Below are 18,657 nucleotides of genomic sequence, written 5' to 3'. Positions count from 1 at the left end.
ACACCTTAACTGGAGGAGATAAGCTCCCCATCCCCCCCCACAGCCATTCCCCAGCCTCTTCTCTTCAGCTTCTTTATTTCTACACGCTCCTCCTTCCAGTTCGGCTCAGGCCACAGCCGACGCCCTGTTCACATTCTGCATCACCCTCCTGAGACAGGGCCTTCTCCAAGTGGTTTGCCTCTGGGCAGGTCCCAAGGCCACCACCTGGAGCTGCTGGAGACGATAGTCTGGACAGCAACCCCCTGGTGACCCGGTACTTGCCAGCTCCTCCCCTGAGCCCCTCGCAGTGCTGGATGCAGAGGGATGGACCGGGCAGCTGCATGTAAGGGGTGAGTGGGAGGGCGTCTGGGTGACTGCAAGGGGAGAAGAGAGGGGAAAGAATGGGAGAGGCTGAGGCGAACATCTCTGAGGAAAATGGCTAATGACAGAGCTGGTAGACAATGGTGAGAGAAGGAAGGAGGACACCGAAAGTCGTCATGCTCCTTTTTATTTGAGATTTCCTCTTTCTCTTTTTGCCACATAATAATATGCTGTGGTCTGGGGAATGCTTGGGAAGGCTCCGTTGTTCAGAATATCTCTTTCAGGAACCGGGCACACCATCATTTGAGACTCCCTTCTTTAGGCCTCGAAGGCATTTTTGGTCTCTGAGATGCTTTTATGTAAAGTTAGTGCACCTCCAGTGCCCTCTGACAAGAGGCTGGTGAACGTGGACCAGACCTCCCTGGCCATCCTCATCTCCTGCTGCTTACCCTCCTTTCTTCCCCAACCCGAAGGAGTAGCTTCCTCCCCATCGAGAGCTCCACGGCTATGCCTAACTTATATCACCCTCCCCAAGCTGAAGGAATAGTTCCCTCCCGCTTCCAAAGCTCTCTGGCTATTCCTAACTCACCTCACTGTGCCCAAGCTGTCCCGGAAGGGAGGAAGCTTTGGATGTGCCTGTTCTCTTCCTTGGGCTTTGAGCACCTGGACAGCAGGGACTGCAGAGACCTCCGGGGGTGGAAAGCAAGTCTCACACGTCCAGTTTGGCCTGAGACAGCCCCCGACCTTGACCTATGCTCCAGGTCCCGGAGAGACCAATTCCACAGTAGAGGAATCGATTTCAATGTTGTATCAGAGTCCAGTCCAGGAAGCAGACCACGCTAAATGAGTATATCAGTCAGGGTTCCCCAGAGAAACAGAACATACACAGTGGTGTGTGTGTGTGTGTGTGTAGAAAGAGACAGATTTTAAGGAATTGGCTCATGTGACATTGGCTCAAGAGGCATTGTCAGAGGTGTTTGAATCAGAGCAACTCCATCTTGAGTAGCAGTTGGGTAGAATAAGGCTGAGACCTACTGGGCTGCATTCCCAGACAGTTAGGCATTCTAACCCACAGGATGAGATAGGAGGTCACAAGACACAGGTCATAAAGACCTTGCTGATAAAACAGGTTGCCATAAAGAAGCCGACTAAATCCCACCAAAACCAAATGGTGATGAGAGTGACATTTGGTCAACCTCACTGCTATCTGTTTGACCAAGTATCTGGGTACTTGGCTGCCATGAGGAGAGTAGCTGCCAAGGACCGAACCCCCTCTTCTGCATAATAAAACCTTTACCGAAAAAAAAGTTAACAATTTCACTCCTGCCAAGTTGACACATAAAACTAACCATCACCAGTTCGCTCCTTGTCCACTTGGGACCCACGCATATCTCCTTAAATCATACTTAACTTCCAAATAAAGACAATAACAAGATCTTAGTTCTGTGTAACATGACACAACTATCCTTCATATAACTGCATTCTACTGCACTAATCCTGTTCCCAGAAGACGATACAAAGTCCTTAGCTGTGTGAAAGCAAAATACATCTTGGGGCCCCAAAATCACTAAGCTAAAGGGAAAAGTCAAGCTGGGAACTGCTTAAGGCAAACCTGCCTCCCATTCTATCCAAAGTTGTCCCTCTGCTCACTAAGATAAATGCATAGCTTATTGCCTCCTTTGGAAAGGCTAACCAGAAACTAAAACATTTGTCTCTTATCTACCTGTGACCTGGAAGCCCCCTCCCTGCTTCAAGTTATCCTGCCTTTCCAGACCGACCCAATAATCATCTTACATATATTGACTGATGTCTCGTGTCTCCCTAAAATGTGTAAAACCAAGCTGTGTACCAACCACCTTAGGGACATGCCAGGATTTCCTGAGGCTATGTCACAGATGTGCGTCCTTAACTTTGGCAAAATAAACTTTCTACATTGACTGAAACTTGTCTCATTTTGGGGGTTCACAGGTGATATTTACTCTTCTTGACATCCTGTAACTTAAACACTATACTATAAAGTTAGCAATATTAAATTCCGTGAGATAAAGTAATACATCTTATGTCACACGCTAAAGGAATAAGAAAGGGAAGAAAACAAAGATGCTATACACACACTAACGTGCTCATAACGAAATAAGGAAGAAACACTCATGACAATTCCACCTCTTGTTGTTATAACTGGACATGCAGTTGTAGTTGGTACTGATAACTATCTTCTTTCACTACTCATTCCATATTCCCTTTGCCCTCAGCAAGCACCTGAGCTGGTCATGGATCATTACCTGGTAAGGTGACCGGAACCTCCATTCCTAAAGCATCTCAGCCATTAGTAGTCCTGCCTGCATTGGATTGCTGTAATTTTCCATTGTCTTTAATCGCAGGGCACGGGAATACTAAGAGTTGTCTTAAGAAATCTCACGTATTTCAGACATACTCTACCTTACCTCCATTGCGACATTCAAGGGCTCTGGCTTTGGCCCCACCTTCTTGCAAATGACCCTATCTAAAGCCACTTGGCCATTTTGAAATCTTTCTTAGGTCTTGATTCTGGGCTATGCTCAGGGCAGTCTCTGAAGATTTCTCACCCTGTTCAGGCCGGTTCCTGTGCTCATTTGTGCCCACACATACCTGGCAGGGAGAGCTAAAGATGGAGTCAGTGGGAGCTGCCCTTTGGCATCATTTATTTTTAATGTATTTCTAAGCAGCAGCATCGATTCTTGACCCTCTGCTTGTCAGAGGGCCAAACTCACAGACATTTTAAACTTAAACAAACAATTACAAAGCTGTTGAACTTTGCCTGTGTAAGGGTAAACATAAAAACATCCCAAGCCACCCGGCTTTACTTATCACACATATGTGAATGTCCCTTCCCAGCTAAAGGCAAGCATTGAAAGAATACACAGAAAGCCTGGAGAAGGTTTTCAGGGTGTCTATACACCCTGTCAACTGAGAATTAAGAGGATCTGGCTGGTCACTTGCTTGGAGAGGATCCTGCGGGCTGATAGTGCTGAGGGAACCCTGGTAGCACCCGCTGGCTAAGGTGAGAGAAAGCTGAACTTGAATGTGAGGGCTGTCAGTGAGAAGAAAATTCAAGCCGTGGGTAAGGCCTAGTAGAGAGGGAGGAGGCTGAGGAGGAGCGAATAGGCCTTTCGAAAAGGCTCTGTTAACCCAAACAGAGAGGCAACAGCTTTGTAATTAGATTTTCTATTTGAAAGAGCAGGCGCCAGGCGCGGTGGCTCAAGCCTGTAATCCCAGCACTTTGGGAGGCCGAGGCGGGCGGATCACCAGGTCAAGAGATTGAGACCATCCTGGTCAACATGGTGAAACCCCATCTCTACTAAAAATACAAAAAATTAGCTGGGCATGGTGGCACGTGCCTGTAATCCCAGCTACTCAGGAGGCTGAGGCAGGAGAATTGCCTGAACCCAGGGGGCGGAGGTTGCGGTGAGCCGAGATCGTGCCATTGCACTCCAGCCTGGGTAACAAGAGCGAAACTCCATCTCACAAAAAAAAAAAAAAAAAAAAAAAAAAAAAAAAAAAAAAAGAGCAGGCTCTGTCCCTGGTAGCAGTAGGCAGAAGTAAAAACAATATATATTCATAGGGAAAAGAACTGGAAAAAGAATTAGGCAAAATAAGCATGTGGTTTTGTATCTTGTTTTTTAAAACAGCTTATTGTAATAAATTAGATATTCATCGAAAAAAACAGAATTTGAAGTTCAGAAAATCAAATCAGTTTTAGGGGTTGAGAATCTCATTACATACTTTTGTCTTTCAGAATTGTTTGTTTATTTATTTATTTAGAAATGGGGCTTTGCTATGTTGTCCAGGCTGGAGTAGAGTGGTGCAATCATACCTCACTGCAGCCTCAAACTCCTGGGCTCAAGGGATCCTCCTGTCTCAGTCTCTTGAGTAGCTGTCACTATGGGCAGGTACACCTCAACTTGTTCCTGGACCAAACAGAAGGTTGGGTTGCTTATTCTTGCAGCCCAGTAATGAGATGCGGATAAACTGGGAAAGAAGGGAGTTCACTGCTGTAACTGAGTACAGGGAGAAGGCCTGGAAAACATCACAAGACCAGTTCAAAATTACAAAGTTTCCGGAGCTTATATATCTTCTAAGCTATATGTCTATGTGTATGTGTGTATTCACCTAAAGACATAAGTGATTGATTTCTTCTAATCTGTAACTAAAATCTGAGTCCTCAAGGCCTTCCTCTGGACTCTCAATTAATTTACTTAATCTAAATGGGTCCAGGTGCTAGGGTGATTACTCTTATCTTATCTCCTGCTAAATCACAGAGTTTTGGGGAGTTCCTTTAGTCCTCAAGAAAGCTTTTTTTGTGAAGGTCTGGGGAGTTTCTTAAGACCCACAATAAAACTTGTTTAATCCCAAATGGGTCCTGTTAAGAATTCCTTTGTGCTGGACGCGGTGGCTCACGCCTGTAATCCCAGCACTTTGGGAGGCTGAGGCGGGTGGATCACGAGGTCAAGAGATGGAGACCATCCTGGTCAACATGGTGAAACCCCATCTCTACTAAAAATACAAAAAATCAGCTGGGCATGGTGGCACGTGCCTGTGATCCCAGCTACTCAGGAGGCTGAGACAGGAGAATTGCCTGAACCCAGGAGGCGGAGGTTGCGGTGAGCCGAGATCACGCCATTGCACTCCAGCCTGGGTAACAAGAGCAAAACTCTGTCTCAGAAAAACAAAAAAAGAATTCCTTTGTTATCTTGTTATGCTTCAAGGCCTAGGAAAGGGCTAGGCAACTGTTTGTGGGCTTTTGTTACATTCCAGCCTTGGTATAGGGCACTGGTTCTACTAGCTTTTAATATTAACTTAATCACTCAGTGATGAAACACTTGTTACGAAGGCCTACATGTTTAGCCATTAGAAAGACCTGGCCTGCCACAAACTTGCCTGGCTAATTTTTAAATTTTTTGTAGAAGCAAGGTCTTGCTTTTTTGCCCAGGCTGGTCTTGAAATCCTGGGCTCAAGTGATCCTCCCATCTTGTCCTCCCAAAGTGTTGAGATTATAGGCATGAGCTACCATGCTTGGCCATCTTTCAAAGTTTACATGTGTATTAGGCCATGTTCTTATTGCTGATAAAGACATACCCAGGAGTGAGTTATTTATTTATTTATTTATTTATTTATTTATTTATTTATTTATTTTTGAGACGGAGTTTCGCTTATGTTACCCAGGCTGGAGTGCAATGGCACGATCTCGGCTCACCGCAACCTCCGCCTCCTGGGTTCAAGCAATTCTCCTGCCTTAGCCTCCCGAGTAGCTGGGACTACAGGCATGCGCCACCATGCCCAGCTAATTTTTGTATTTTTAGTAGAGATGGGGTTTCACCATGTTGACCAGGATGGTCTCGATCTCTTGACCTCGTGATCCACCCGTCTCGGCCTCCCAAAGTGCTGGGATTATAGGCGTGAGCCACCGCGCCCAGCCCTAAGACTGAGTAATTTATAAAGAAAACGAGGTTTAATAGACTCACAGTTCCACATGGCTTGGGAGGCCTCACAATTATGGCAGAAGGCAAAAGGCACATTTTACATGGTGGCAGGCAAGAGAATGAAGCCAAATTAAAGTGGTTTCCCCTTATAAAACCATTAGATCTCATGAGACTTATTCACTAGCAAGAGAAAAGCACATTGGGGAACCGCCTCCGTGATTCAATTATCTCCCACTGGGTCCCTCCCACAACATGTGGCAATTATGGGAGCTACAATTCAAGTTGAGATTTGGGTGAGGACACAGTTAAACCATGAAAGCAGCCAGGAGGGAGGGCGTACCCTGCAAAGCTACAGAGGTGGAGTTGAGACAAAAAGCAGGTGGGGATGCCTGATACTCCCCCTCTTTTCCCCTTAAAGTCAAGCACTTGTTTTACTAGTTCATTCACTGGAAGGAAAAGGCAGCTCCTCCAGTTCTCATTCATCCACGGAACTCAGTATTACAATCACATTCAGATGAGCTGTCACAGGCTTTTTTAAAAATAGTGGATTCTGATTGCCACAGCTTTGTTTTAGAAGCAGCACAGAAGAATATACTGGGCTTCTTTCCTTCAATTACAGAAAAAGCTACTCAATACCTCTAAAATTCTGCAGATTTACAGAAAAAGCTGCTCGATACCTCTAAAATTCTGCAGATTAAAGGTATGATTTCTAGGGGAAAAAAAAAAAACCTTTAAGAAAATTCAGTTGCATCAAAACAAACAGAAAACTGGGGGGGGGTTGGGGCAGGAGATAATGTTTCTGTTCTGTATCCCCCAGTATAACTCAGCAAAGCAGGCTGCACACTGGCTCTGTGAGGACTTGGAGTGGCTGCCTAAGGGCAGGATTTAGCCTGCACTGTCCCTCCCTAGTTAACACTGAGCACTTAATACTAAGGGCAGAGAGGATGACTGGCATTCAGACCCTGGACAGGGCCAGATCCAGCAAGGGAGGGCTGGAAATGATTAAATTCAGCTTGTATTGAAGGAGAGCGTGAGCTAGGAGGGAAATAGGAGAGAACACCATGGTCTCTCAGGACAGGGGCCTCTTTTAGGGGTGCTTCATTCTGACTGAGAAGCTTTCAGAATACTATTTCTTCTACAAAGTCTATCCTGAACCCTTATTAGATCTCTGATGACACTTATTTATCTCTCTTTAAAAGACTTACAGGAGTTCTAACAATTCATTTAGCTTACAGACATGTCTCATTTCTCTGTGAACCCTGAAAATCTGAGACCGGTCTCAGTTAATTCGGAAAGTTTATTTTGCGAAGGTTGAGGATGTGCACCTGTGACACAGCCTGAAGAGGTCCTGATGACATGTGCCAAGGTGGTCAGAGCACAGCCTGGTTTTATCCATTTTAGGGAGACATGAAACATCAATCGACATATGTAAAATGAACATTGGTTTTGCACAGAAAGGTGGGACAACTCAAGGCAAAAGCAGGACAGGGAGGGTCTTCCAGGTCACAAGTAGGTGACAGACAAACACTTGCATTCTCTTGTTTCTGATTAGCTTTTCCAAAGGAGGCAATTAGATACGCATTTATCTCAGTGAGCAGAGGGATGGCTTTGAATAGAATGGGAGGCAGGTTTGCCCTAAGCAGTTCGCAGCTTGACTTTTCCCTTCACTTAGTGATTTTTGAGGGCCCCAAGACTTATTTTCCTTTCACATTTCCCCCCTTCCCTTTTTAAAAATATTTTGGAGAAAGCATTAGGAGAAAATGACACTCTGTTCCCAGGTTTCATCTAGTATTTCATGGCTAGGAAGGATGGTTTATTTCTAGACGGGGAGGTCCCAAGTTATTAGGAAAGCTCGTATTTAGAAGGTTGTGAAGTCTCATGTCCTGCGAAGAGAAAATAGGGGGAGAAAGGTAGAAAAACAACAAAAGAACAATCCTGGAAAATTGATATAAAACACATTACTCTGAAGTTCATACATCAGTAGGCAGGTATGAAAGTGGCTTATGTATATATATATAAGATTGCTGTTATTTTCTTCTGAAGTTTGTCTAGCTTCAGTTTGCATGACATATCTTCCTTCTATGTCATGGAAACAGGAAATCTTACCTTCCGTGTTGGAAGAAAATAAAATTCAGAAAAATGTTTTTTTTTTTTGAGACGGAGTTTCGCTCTTGTTACCCAGGCTGGAGTGCAATGGCGCGATCTCGGCTCACCGCAACCTCCGCCTCCTGGGTTCAGGCAATTCTCCTGCCTCAGCCTCCTGAGTAGCTGGGATTACAGGCACGCACCACCATGCCCAGCTAATTTTTTTGTATTTTTAGTAGAGACGGGGTTTCACCTTGTTGACCAAGATGGTCTCGATCTCTTGACCTTGTGATCCACCCGCCTCGGCCTCCCAAAGTGCTGGGATTACAGGCTTGAGTCACCGCGCCCGGCCCCAGAAAAATCTTTTTTTAAAAAGTTTTTTTTTTTTTTGAGACATTGTCTGGTTCTGTCGCGATCTCAGCTCACTGCAACCTCCACCTCTCGGGTTCAAGAGATTCTCCGGCTTCATTCTCCCGAGTAGTTGGGCTTACCAGGCGCGCCACCACGCCCAGGTAATTTTTGTATTTTTAGTAGAGACGGGGTTTCACCATGTTGGCCAGGCTGGCCTCGAACTCCTGATCTCCACCCGCCTCGGTCTCCCAAAGTGCTGGGATTACAAGCATGAGCAACAGCGCCCGGCCTCTAAATACATTTATCGGATCAAAAGAAATTTAAAAACCAACCAACCCTAATGAGCTCTAAAGACAGCAACACGCACAGGACTTGGAAGGAGCCTCTTCCTTACCAGGGTTTTCCTGACTTCGGGGAGCGGCTGCCTCCCCTCCCTGCCGCAGCCCGGGAGGCTAAAACCCTTTCCGCACCTGGCTCCACCTCCCCGGCCCCTATCCCTGCCACGCAGTCCCGGAGCGAGAGGCGGCAGGGAAATCTGGAGCCCGGCTTAGGGGCGAGACGGCCGCACCGGGCGCCTAGTGATCCGGGCACCTTCGGTGGGAGGAGGGCCAGGCCGGGCGCCCAGGGTGGAGGAGGCGTCTCGGGGCCCCCACTGACAGCCACGCCGCCCTGGGCCCCGCCCAGCGCAGCCCCAGCGCGCGCTAAGTGAGCAGGCGCTTCCGGGTGGCCGAGGCCGCAGGCCCGGAGTGCGGGTGGAGGGGCTTCCAGAAGGACCCGGCGGCAGCGCCCCCACTCGGCTCTCCCGACAGGAGCGCGGGCACCTGCGCGGTGCCGGGTGAAGGCGAACGCATCGGCGAGCCCTCCGCAGAGGAGGCCCTTGCCCATTTGGTTTTGGGTAAGAGGAGGGGTCCGCGTCTCTGCAGCTGGGGCGGGATGCCTCGGCGCCCTCTGCTCGGTTTGGTTCGGCCTCGCGCTTTCCCTTAGCCCGGCAGCCGGGATACGGGTGGGGAAGGGGGCCTCGTTCCCTACTGGACGAGGGCGCGGCCGCAGCGGGGTAAGGGTAGGATGGACCATCTGGCCAGAACACAGGGGGTCCTCATGCGCCACCCTCTCGGCTTCTCTGTGGGCGTCTCCGGCAGCATCATCTGGCGTTTATTATTTGGAATAATGTGCCAAGCAGGAGGAGGCGGTGGGTTAAACACGCGGCCCTGCAGCTCCAGGTGAAACGACTCATTGTTTCCTGCCGGCGAAGTTTACCGAAGGGGACCCAGGCCCCACGAAGGGAAGGAACCGTCTCAAGGTCACGTCGTAGTCAAAGGCCGAGCCAGCCTAGACCCAAGCCGTGTGTCCTGCCTTCCAGCCCCGGGCTCTAGGCCCTGTCCCCTTTCCGACCGCATCTCCCGGTCCTGTCCCCGTCCCTCCTCCTCCTCCCACGTCCTCCCAGAGGCTCCGTTCCCTGCGTTTGGGGAGTGCTCCCTCCGCGCCGCAGCGCCCAGGTGAAGGCTGGACCGCGGGCAGCCCGCCGGGCCAGCTGCCTGAGCAAGGCCGAGCCGACGGTTGCTAGAGGACCAGAGGGGTCGCAGGGCCGGGGAAGGAGGAGAAGCCGCGGGGGCAGGCTGGGGATGCCAGAGTGGTGGTGGGCCCGGGACTTGCCTGGGCTGGAGCCTAGGCGGCGCACTAGCGCGAGCACCTGGGGGCTTTGTCTGGGCGGTGCCGCCTCAACCAATGGGAGGCGCGGCCCTGGCCGAGCCCGCTCGCTCCCCGCCCTCCGGCCCGCCGTTGGGGAGCGCGGCTCTGGGATTGGCTGCGCTGCGGTCTCGGGCGTTCTCGCGCTCTGCTTCGGTGCTGGAGCGCGCTTGATAGATACCCTGTGTGCCCCCGCGCTCTAACCGGTCCCGAGCGGTCCACGCGCCCTGTGCGTGCGTCCCGCGCGCGGCCGCCTCCAGGCTGCGCCCTTCTGGGGAAGGGTTTGGGACTGCGTGTGGCATCGAACTCAGCCTTTTTTTCCCCAGCCAGTCAGCCAGGAAATCTGCCTGTAGTCAGCTGATGCAGAGTCACCCTGCAGTTCTTACTTTGAGGGGTTACAGAGGCACGAGGCACATATTTCACTGTGGAGGGCTACCTATAGGCGTTGCGCTGCCAGGATCCTCTGTGACACAGCAAATGTCCTGGCGAACGTCCTTGCTGCAAGAGGCGTTGGAGCCAGGCTCTGCACAGGGCGTGTATATCCCTGGACGGCGAGGAAGCTGACCCTTGAAATTTGTGAAGTTTTTGGATTCACTCAGTACACATTTACAGAGCGTCTGCTTCCTGTGAGGGACCACACAGTTGATATTGGGAGGAGCAAGAAGGCAGTGATTGAACATGTGGGTCCTGGCTGTACGGTGCTCACAGTCCAGGTGGGGATTGGTGGTAGGATGGGGGCTTGCGAATGTTTATAAACAGAAATCCCTCGAATACAACCCTGGCCAGGTAGGTGCTGCTATAGAGGCACAGAAGGAAGGAGACTGGATAAAAGGTTTTTGAATTAGGGGATTAGGAAAGGCAGCTTGGGGGAATTATTTGAACCAATTAGAACTTGGTCAGATGGACTTGGTCAGATGCAATCACTTTGGTATGGGATGAACAAGCCTCGGAAATTGGAAAGTACAGGACTTGTTGAGGGATAATGTAGCAAATGATTTGATGAGTAGAAAAGTATACTTGTAGATTCTTGAGGTGAGGAGTTTGAGACCAGCCTGGCCAACATGGTGGAACCCAGTCTCTACTAAAAATACAAAAATAGCTGGGCATGGTGGCACATACTTGTAACCCCAGCTACAAGCATGGGAGGCTGAGGCAGGAGGATCACTTGAACCCCAGGAGGTGGAGGTTGCAGTGAGCCGAGATTGCACCACTGCACTCCAACCTGGGTGACAGAATGAGATTCTATCTCAATAAATAAATAAATCAATAAATAAATATTATGTGTCTGTTGTGTGCAGGGAATTGTTGCACATGTTGGAGATACAACAGTGAACAAAACAGACAAAAATTCCTGTTCTCAAAGAGCTTGCATCCTGAGACCGAATGACAACAAACAAGATAAATATGTACAACATGTAGAATGCTATAATGTAATAAAGTGGCAAGGAGGAGGAGGAGAAAATGGAAGCAGAGAAGGATTATTGATAAAAGTCAGGGTTGGGATGGGATAGATGGGGTGGCTAGAGCATGTCTTAGTGAACATTTTAGTAAAGGACTGATGTGAATGAGCCCTGTGGATATGTGGGGAAGAGTGTTCAAGGTAGAGGGAACAGTAAGGACAAAGGCCCTAAAGCAGGAGCTGGCTTGCCATGTTCCAAGGACAGCAAGAAAGCCAGTGTGACCAAAGTACAGTGAACAAGGTAGCAATGAGGTCAGAGGGGCAATGGGGACTGAGAACATAGAGGGCCTTGTAGGCAAACTCTAGATTTTGGCTTTTACTCTGGCAGGAGTTTGGTGTAGGCATGACATGATCTGATTTACGTTCCGTAGGATCCTGCAGGCTGTGCCGAGCAGAATCTGAAGGAACTACAGTGGAACGGGAGTGTAGTTGGGAGGCTATTGCAATAATCCAGGCAACAAGGGATGAAGGCTTAGACTAGGCTGGTAACAGAGGATCCTAGATACATTGAGAAGGTAGCATCAATAGGATTTGCTGAGTGCTGGGCTGTGGCATGTACAAGAAAGAGGAGTCGAGAATGAGGACGATTTAGGGGAACAGGTCTGCGGGACAATAGCACAGGCTCAGTGTTGGACAGGTTACATTTGAGATACCTAATAACCATTCAAGTGCAGATTTGGTTGGGCAGTTGTTTACGTAAGTCTGAGTTTAGGGGAGAAGCCTGGGTTGGAGATCAACCTTTGGGAGTTGGCAGCATGTGAATCATATTTAAAGCTGTGAGTACATGTCATGGTGGTGAGAATAGACCAAGTACAGAGTCTGGAGACTCCCTCATTTAGTAGCTTGTCTTTAATTTGGTAGGCAAGCCCTGTTCTTCGAGCGAGAGAATGCCCGCTTGATCTGGCAGTTATAATTATGGCATTTTTGACAGCTCTGGTAACACTTAGTCTTGCAGAAGGACAGATGAGGAGTGGAATGGGGGAAGCACATGTTCGTGTTGTCATTATAAGGTCTCTATTGAGCCATTCGTAGAATATAGGTCAAAACTGAGAATTAATTATGCCTCATACACTGTTGGTGGGAATGTGAATTAGTACAACCACTACCGAGAACAGTTTGGAGGTTCCTCCAAAAACTAAAAATAGAGTTACCATATGATCCAGCAATCGCCCTGCTAGGTATGTACCCAAAAGGAAGGAAATCAGTCTATCGAAGAGATATCTGTACTCCCATGTTTGTTCCAGTGCTTTTTTACAACAGCTGAGATTCGGAAGCAACCTATATATTTTGGTTGGTGCTATATGGGTTGGTGCTACTTCTTTTTTTTTTTTTTTGAGACGGAGTTTCGCTCTTGTTACCCAGGCTGGAGTGCAATGGCACGATCTTGGCTCACCGCAACCTCTGCCTCCTGGGTTCAAGCAATTCTCCTGCCTCAGCCTCCTGAGTAGCTGGGATTACAGGCACGCACCACCATGCCCAGCTAATGTTTTGTATTTTTAGTAGAGACGGGGTTTCACCATGTTGACCAGGATGGTCTCGATCTCTCGACCTCGTGATCCACCCGCCTCAGCCTCCCAAAGTGCTGGGATTACAGGCGTGAGCCACCGCGCCCGGCTGATGCTACTTCTTTTGCAGCACCAAAAATGTACATTTAACAGACCTCTGCAAGAGTCATGTCAGAATGGAACATAGTGAGCCCAGCATTGAGGCAAGGATGCATAGTTTTCTTTTTTCCTGGAGTAGGAGTGCTTTCCATGTGTTAACACCTTGACAGTGGGGAGGGTGTGCCCTTGAGAGAAGGCCCAAGTGTTTCTAGCATTAGAAAAATGTCTCCAAGATTATAGGTTGATATGTGAGCATCTTGATTTTGTGACAGTATCTTATGAGTTTGGTCCCTGGGAGTCAAGCCCCGTGTGCTCAGTCACCTTGGGGGCAACTAATTCCTTGACTTTCAAGGCTGAGGAGACTGAGCAACCCACCTCCCACAACCATTTCTGTTCCCAAAGTAAAAGGCAAGAGAGTGGTACTTGAAGTTTGAGAACTTAATATTTACAGAGAACAAAGCCTGGCACAGAACATTAAGATGACAAACAGCAACGCTGAGAAGTCCTTGGGAGCCCTGCAGTGGAAATAGCTACAGGTTTCAGAAACATGCATGTAACAGACTACATTGAGAATAGTGCATTGTTCAAGGACTGAGTTTTTATGCACTTCGAACTATTTTGACTTTAGTACTTTTAAATATTGCTGACTTTAAGGAAAACAAATGGAAAGCAGCTCTCTATTTGGAGATCATATTAAAGCATTTTCTGCCACAGGCATTGAGCTAAGGGGTGGAAAAGACTTTAATTATAGATGACTGAATTGGAAGTCTCCCGGTGATGGTGACCTCAGACTCTGGTCCCAGGTCTTGGCGGGAGGAGGTAGAGATGTGTGTACGCAGCGAGCCGGTCAGTACTTAGATGGCGGGAGGGGGTGCCTCATTAAAAAGTCTGAGCCAACATGGGCCTGTGCCTTCCATAGAACCATAAAAAGCCAGTCTGGTCTTCATTCTGCTGCCCTCTGCAAGGTGCTTACTGTGGAACCTTCTTTTGTGGCCACAGGCTGACTTTTCACCTCCAATCTGCCCTGTGGGAGCCCACTCAACTCCTGTCCACACCCCAGGGACTCAGAGTGCCTCCTTTGCGTCAGGCTCGTTCTAGGCACTGAGGATTTGGTAGCAAACCAGGTGGACAGGGTGCTCCTGTGTACTGAGCTGATGATCTATTAGAGGAAGATAAAGTAAATAAACAGGATAATTTTGGATTAAGGTAGTTGCTATGAGCGTGATCTTACAGAGACCAAGCTGTGTGTTGCATGGGAGCCACTTTAGTAAGGGAGTCAGAGGACTCAGCATCCAGGATGAGGGCAGAGCAGGAGCCAGGACTCAGGCAGGAGACAGCCTAGCATAGGTGAGGAGCTCTCAGGGTCAGTGCTGGCTGCAGTGCAGTGAGCAAAGAGGAGGGCGGCTTGGTGAGCTAGAGGCCTCCAGGGAGGTAGAGGCCAGCCCCGGCAGGCATGGAAAGTTGGCTTTAAACAAGGGAGTCGCAGAGCCTGACTGGTGTTAAAAAGGTTTCTCAGCTTGGCGCGGTGGCTCACACCTGTAATCCAGCACTTTGGGAGGCCGAGGTAGGCGGATCATGAGGTCAGGAGATCGAGACCGTCCTGGCCAACATGGTGAAATCCTGTCTCTACTAAAATAATAGAAAAAAATTAGCTGGGTGTGGTGGTGGGTGCCTGCAGTCCCAGCTACTTGGAGGCTGAGGCAGGAGAATTGCTTGAACCCAGGAGACGGAGGTTGCATTGAGCTGAGATCGCGCCATTGCACTCCAGCCTGGAAGACAGACTCTGTCTCAATCAATCAATCAATCAATCAATCAATCAATAAAAAGGTTTCTCAGGCTGCAGTGCTGCAAATGAGCGTGGCAAATAGAGGCAGGAGTACTAGCGAGAGTTTACTGTAGTTCCGGAAAGATACTATAAGCCAGAGATTCCTGCCTGCTTTTCTTTCCCGAGGATTAAACAGATTAAACGCCCCCACCTGCCTCCGGCAGTGGTTGCTTAGTTAACACTTGCTGCTGACTTTTGGGCCCAGGTAGCTGGTGATCAGTCAGGTTTGGGGTGGCAGCAAACAGGCTGGGGAGGAACCCCCCAGGCAGTACCTTATTACTGCGAATGGTATGACAGACTACATCCAGGTAAGCAAAGGAGAGGCCAGAACCTATGTACCAGCCCACCTTCCTTCCCTTAGGCGTGGAGGAATCACTGTTAACAACAGGAGGGCAAGGCGTGTACATGCTGATCAGCAGTCAATGCAGAAGAGTGGTGATGCCTGGTAGCCTTAAGGTGTTACCAAGAGATTCTTGGCCTTGTTGCAGTAAGGTTGATTTAATCTCAAATGGGGAGGGAAGGGGGAAGTCGTGTGTGTGTTTTAATTACAAGAGTCTCTTACTTGGCAGCTCCAAACTCCTTGCTATAGTGAGTTACCGATGAATTCAGCCTCAGAAACATAGGCCTCTTGTTTCTTGGGATGGGGGGAAAGAGGTGAAGAGCTAAGTCAGATGCTATGTGGCATGAGGACAAGCTGCCTATAGAGGCAGGTGGGCACCTCAGGAGTGAAGCTGATGCCTTGGGGCATCACAGGTGGGTGTCTCACCAACTTAGAGGAATAGGATTTGCTGATGAGGGGTTAGGTCCCTGAGTCTCCCAGCAGTTGGCGGGTTTGAGGATCAGTGATCTGGCCAACCTGCTCACATTATGAATGGGCGACGGCTTGCCCAAGGTTGCCCAGTGCATTGGTGGCACAGCTAGAGCCAGAACCCAGGCTTCCAGACACCCTGGCTCTTAACTCTTTCCATCATGAGGCTACAGCTTAAGAGAGCAACCAGAGCAGACTACCTGGTACCAGGACTGGACCTGAGTGGAACCGATCCAGCCCAGTTTGACTTTCACAACCTGAAAGAAACATGACTACTCCTCATTAAAGCCCTGAAGGCAACAAAGTAATGCTGAGGGTGCGTTTCGTGTTTCAGAACCACCGGGAGGAAGGGGCCATTCTACCGCTTGTCGCTACCATGCTGGCCACCCGCCTCTCCAGACCCCTGTCACGGCTCCCAGGAAAAACCCTACGTGCCTGTGATAGAGAAAATGGAGCAAGGTAAGCAACCAGAGGTGGTGGTGGCGGCCTTGAGAGTGACACTTTCTGGGCAAGCAGAGCTTTGCGCACATGGTTGGTACAGGCGGTAATGAGGCCTGATTCTCAAAGATGTCTTTCAATACCTATGTCTCCTAGCAGAGGAAACTCCGCGGTGTCCTGGGAAGACATTTCTTCCCAGGGTTCACAGGGCAAAAAGGAATATCTTTCATAATTGCTTCTTTTTTTCTTTATTTTTTTTGATGGAGTCTCATTCTGTCATCCAGGCTGGGGTACAATGGCACGATCTTGGCTCTCTGCAACCTCCGCCTCCTGGGTTCAAGTGATTCTCCCACCTCAGCCTCTTGAGTAGCTGGGATTACAGGCACACGCCAGCACGTCCAGCTAATTTTTGTATTTTTAGTAGAGACAGGGTCTCACCATGTTGGCCAGACTGGTCTTGAACTCCTGACCTCAAGTGATCCACCTGCCTCAGCTTCCCAAAGTTCTGGGATTACAGGCGTGAGCCATCCTGCCTGGTCATACCACTTCTTAAAACCCTTGTTATTTGAAGTAACTTTAGACTTAAACACAAAAGTTGCAAAAATCGTTGCAAAGGGTTTCTGGATCCCCTTCAGCTAACTTCCCTAAATGTTAACATCTTACACAGTCATACTGCAATGATCGAAATCAGGAAATTACCATTGAGGGAATACCACTAACTAGTCTACACACCTTATTCCAGTGTTGCCAAGTGGCTACTGACGGACCTTTTTCTGGTCCAGGATCTAATCCCGAATCCCACATGACACGGAGGTATCATGTCTTTTTAGTTTCTTCCTATTGGGGCCAGGTCGTCAATCTTTTTTGCTCACGACCTTGACACTCTGGCTGGTTATGTTGTATAATGTCTCTCAGTTTGGGTTTGTGTGGTAAGAAGCCCGCGGCAGTGAAGCAGTGCTCTTCTCAGCCCATCGTGCCAGGAGGTATTTTATTTTATGTGTCTCATTAATCACCCAGATAACTGCTCTTTTAAAATGTTATGAATGAAATCAGTTCACTGAAATGTCCCAAGACTTCACTGACTCGTTTGTGTGATTTCAAGGAAGCATTATGTAAGTACAAATTAGACAAGCAGCTGTTCTTCTTTGAGAGCGTCTGGAATTGCCTTTTCCCAGGGGATTCAGTGGGCTCTGATGCCACATTTTACTCTTTTGCAGTTTGTCTGAGCAAGGAATAAACAAGAAATGCCTTTTTCCTTCTGTTCTATTTGTGGGGAGTGAAATTGAAGGTTAGGTTAAATTCAAAGTCCCAGGAGCTACATCATTGATATTTTCTATGCTTAGTGTTTTTAGAAGAATGTGCATTTAGGCTGAGACTCCATTGCCCAGGCAATGTGGCACCATCTCAGCTCAGTGCAACCTCTGCCTCCCAGGTTCAAGCAACTCTTCCACCCCAGCCTCCTGTACAGGCATGTGCCATCACACCCAGCTAATTTTTTGTATTTTTAGTAGAGACCGGTTTTCGCCATATTGGCCGGCTGGTCTTAAACTCCAGATTTCACGTGATCCGCCTGCCTCACCCTCCCAAAGTGCTGGGATTCACAGCTCCTGGCCTGGCTTTTAGCAGCATTTGCTTGACAGATACAGAGGTGTCGCTTGGAGCTGGGGCTCCACCTACCTGAGGACACCTTGTGAGAAGAGTTTGGAATGCCCCATCGGAAGGAGGCCACTGCCATCTGGGTGGGGATGGAGCTTGGCTTTGTTGAAGGGCTTGTGAAAGAAGGTGACTAGCTGTAATTGTTTTTTCAGTGAGTGATTCGTAAAAATAGCAAGATCTGTCTCAAATACGGCTTTTAGAGATTTCTGGAGGGTTTTTTTTTTTTTTGAGATGGAGTTTCGCTCTTGTTACCCAGGCTGGAGTGCAATGGCGCGATCTCGGCTCACCGCAACCTCTGCCTCCTGGGTTCAGGCAATTCTCCTGCCTCAGCCTCCTGAGTAGCTGGGATTACAGGCACGCGCCACCATGCCCAGCTAATTTTTTGTATTTTTAGTAGAGATGGGGTTTCACCATGTTGACCAGGATGGTCTCGATCTCTTGACCTCGTGATCCACCCGTCTCGGCCTCCCAAAGTGCTGGGATTACAGGCTTGAGCCACCGCGCCCGGCTGGAGGTTTTTTTTTATAGAGGAGAAAAATCATCCCATAGGAAGTTAAAATACTTTTACAAAGGTTTTGTTCTCAAATTTTAGGAAAGTGGGGCATTAGTCAAGCTTCTGGCTCACTTGAGGGGAAAGAAAGGTTGTCAAAGGGAATTCTGAATCTTCTGGATGGGCTGAGAATTAACTTGGTTAGGTTGAGGGGCCTGGGTTGTAGATGGGCAGCACAGAGTTGAGTCAGAGTAGAGTAAATATCGTCAGGGCAGCATGGAGGGGACAATACCATTTGTAGTTGCTCAAAAAAATAGAAATACTTAGGTGTAATAAAGCATGTTACACGTAACAAAGCATGTTACACCTAACAAAACGTGTAGGATTTGTGTTTTGTTTGTGTTTGTTTGTTTGTTTTGACACAGAGTTTCACTCTTACTGTCTAGACTGGAGTGCAATGGCACGATCTTGGCTCACTGCAACCTCTGCCTCCTTG

At 48.4% G+C, this 18,657-nt stretch overlaps 1 protein-coding gene across 3 annotated transcripts in view; it reads left to right on the top strand.

Annotated features, from left to right (window-relative positions):
• Positions 1–3,139: 3,139 nt before the first annotated feature.
• Positions 3,140–18,657, top strand: part of BDH1 (3-hydroxybutyrate dehydrogenase 1) — a 44,733-nt gene continuing 29,215 nt past the window's right edge. The window contains exons 1-3 of one of the 3 annotated variants that reach the window (XM_074404066.1): positions 3,140–3,340; positions 8,238–8,356; positions 15,912–16,036. In XM_074404066.1, the coding sequence (XP_074260167.1) occupies positions 15,954–16,036 (83 nt within the window). In that variant the 5' untranslated portion in view covers positions 3,140–3,340; positions 8,238–8,356; positions 15,912–15,953. Of the gene's footprint in view, positions 3,341–8,237; positions 8,357–8,845; positions 9,091–15,911; positions 16,037–18,657 lie in introns of those variants that run through there. The other 2 variants (XM_010336940.2, XM_003926189.4) reach the window with 2 other exon arrangements.

Source organism: Saimiri boliviensis, chromosome 8 (genome assembly GCF_048565385.1).
Source record: "Saimiri boliviensis isolate mSaiBol1 chromosome 8, mSaiBol1.pri, whole genome shotgun sequence".
Taxonomy (NCBI): domain Eukaryota; kingdom Metazoa; phylum Chordata; class Mammalia; order Primates; family Cebidae; genus Saimiri; species Saimiri boliviensis.
Note: the sequence above shows the minus strand (reverse complement) of the source record. Positions and strands in the feature narration are given on the sequence as shown.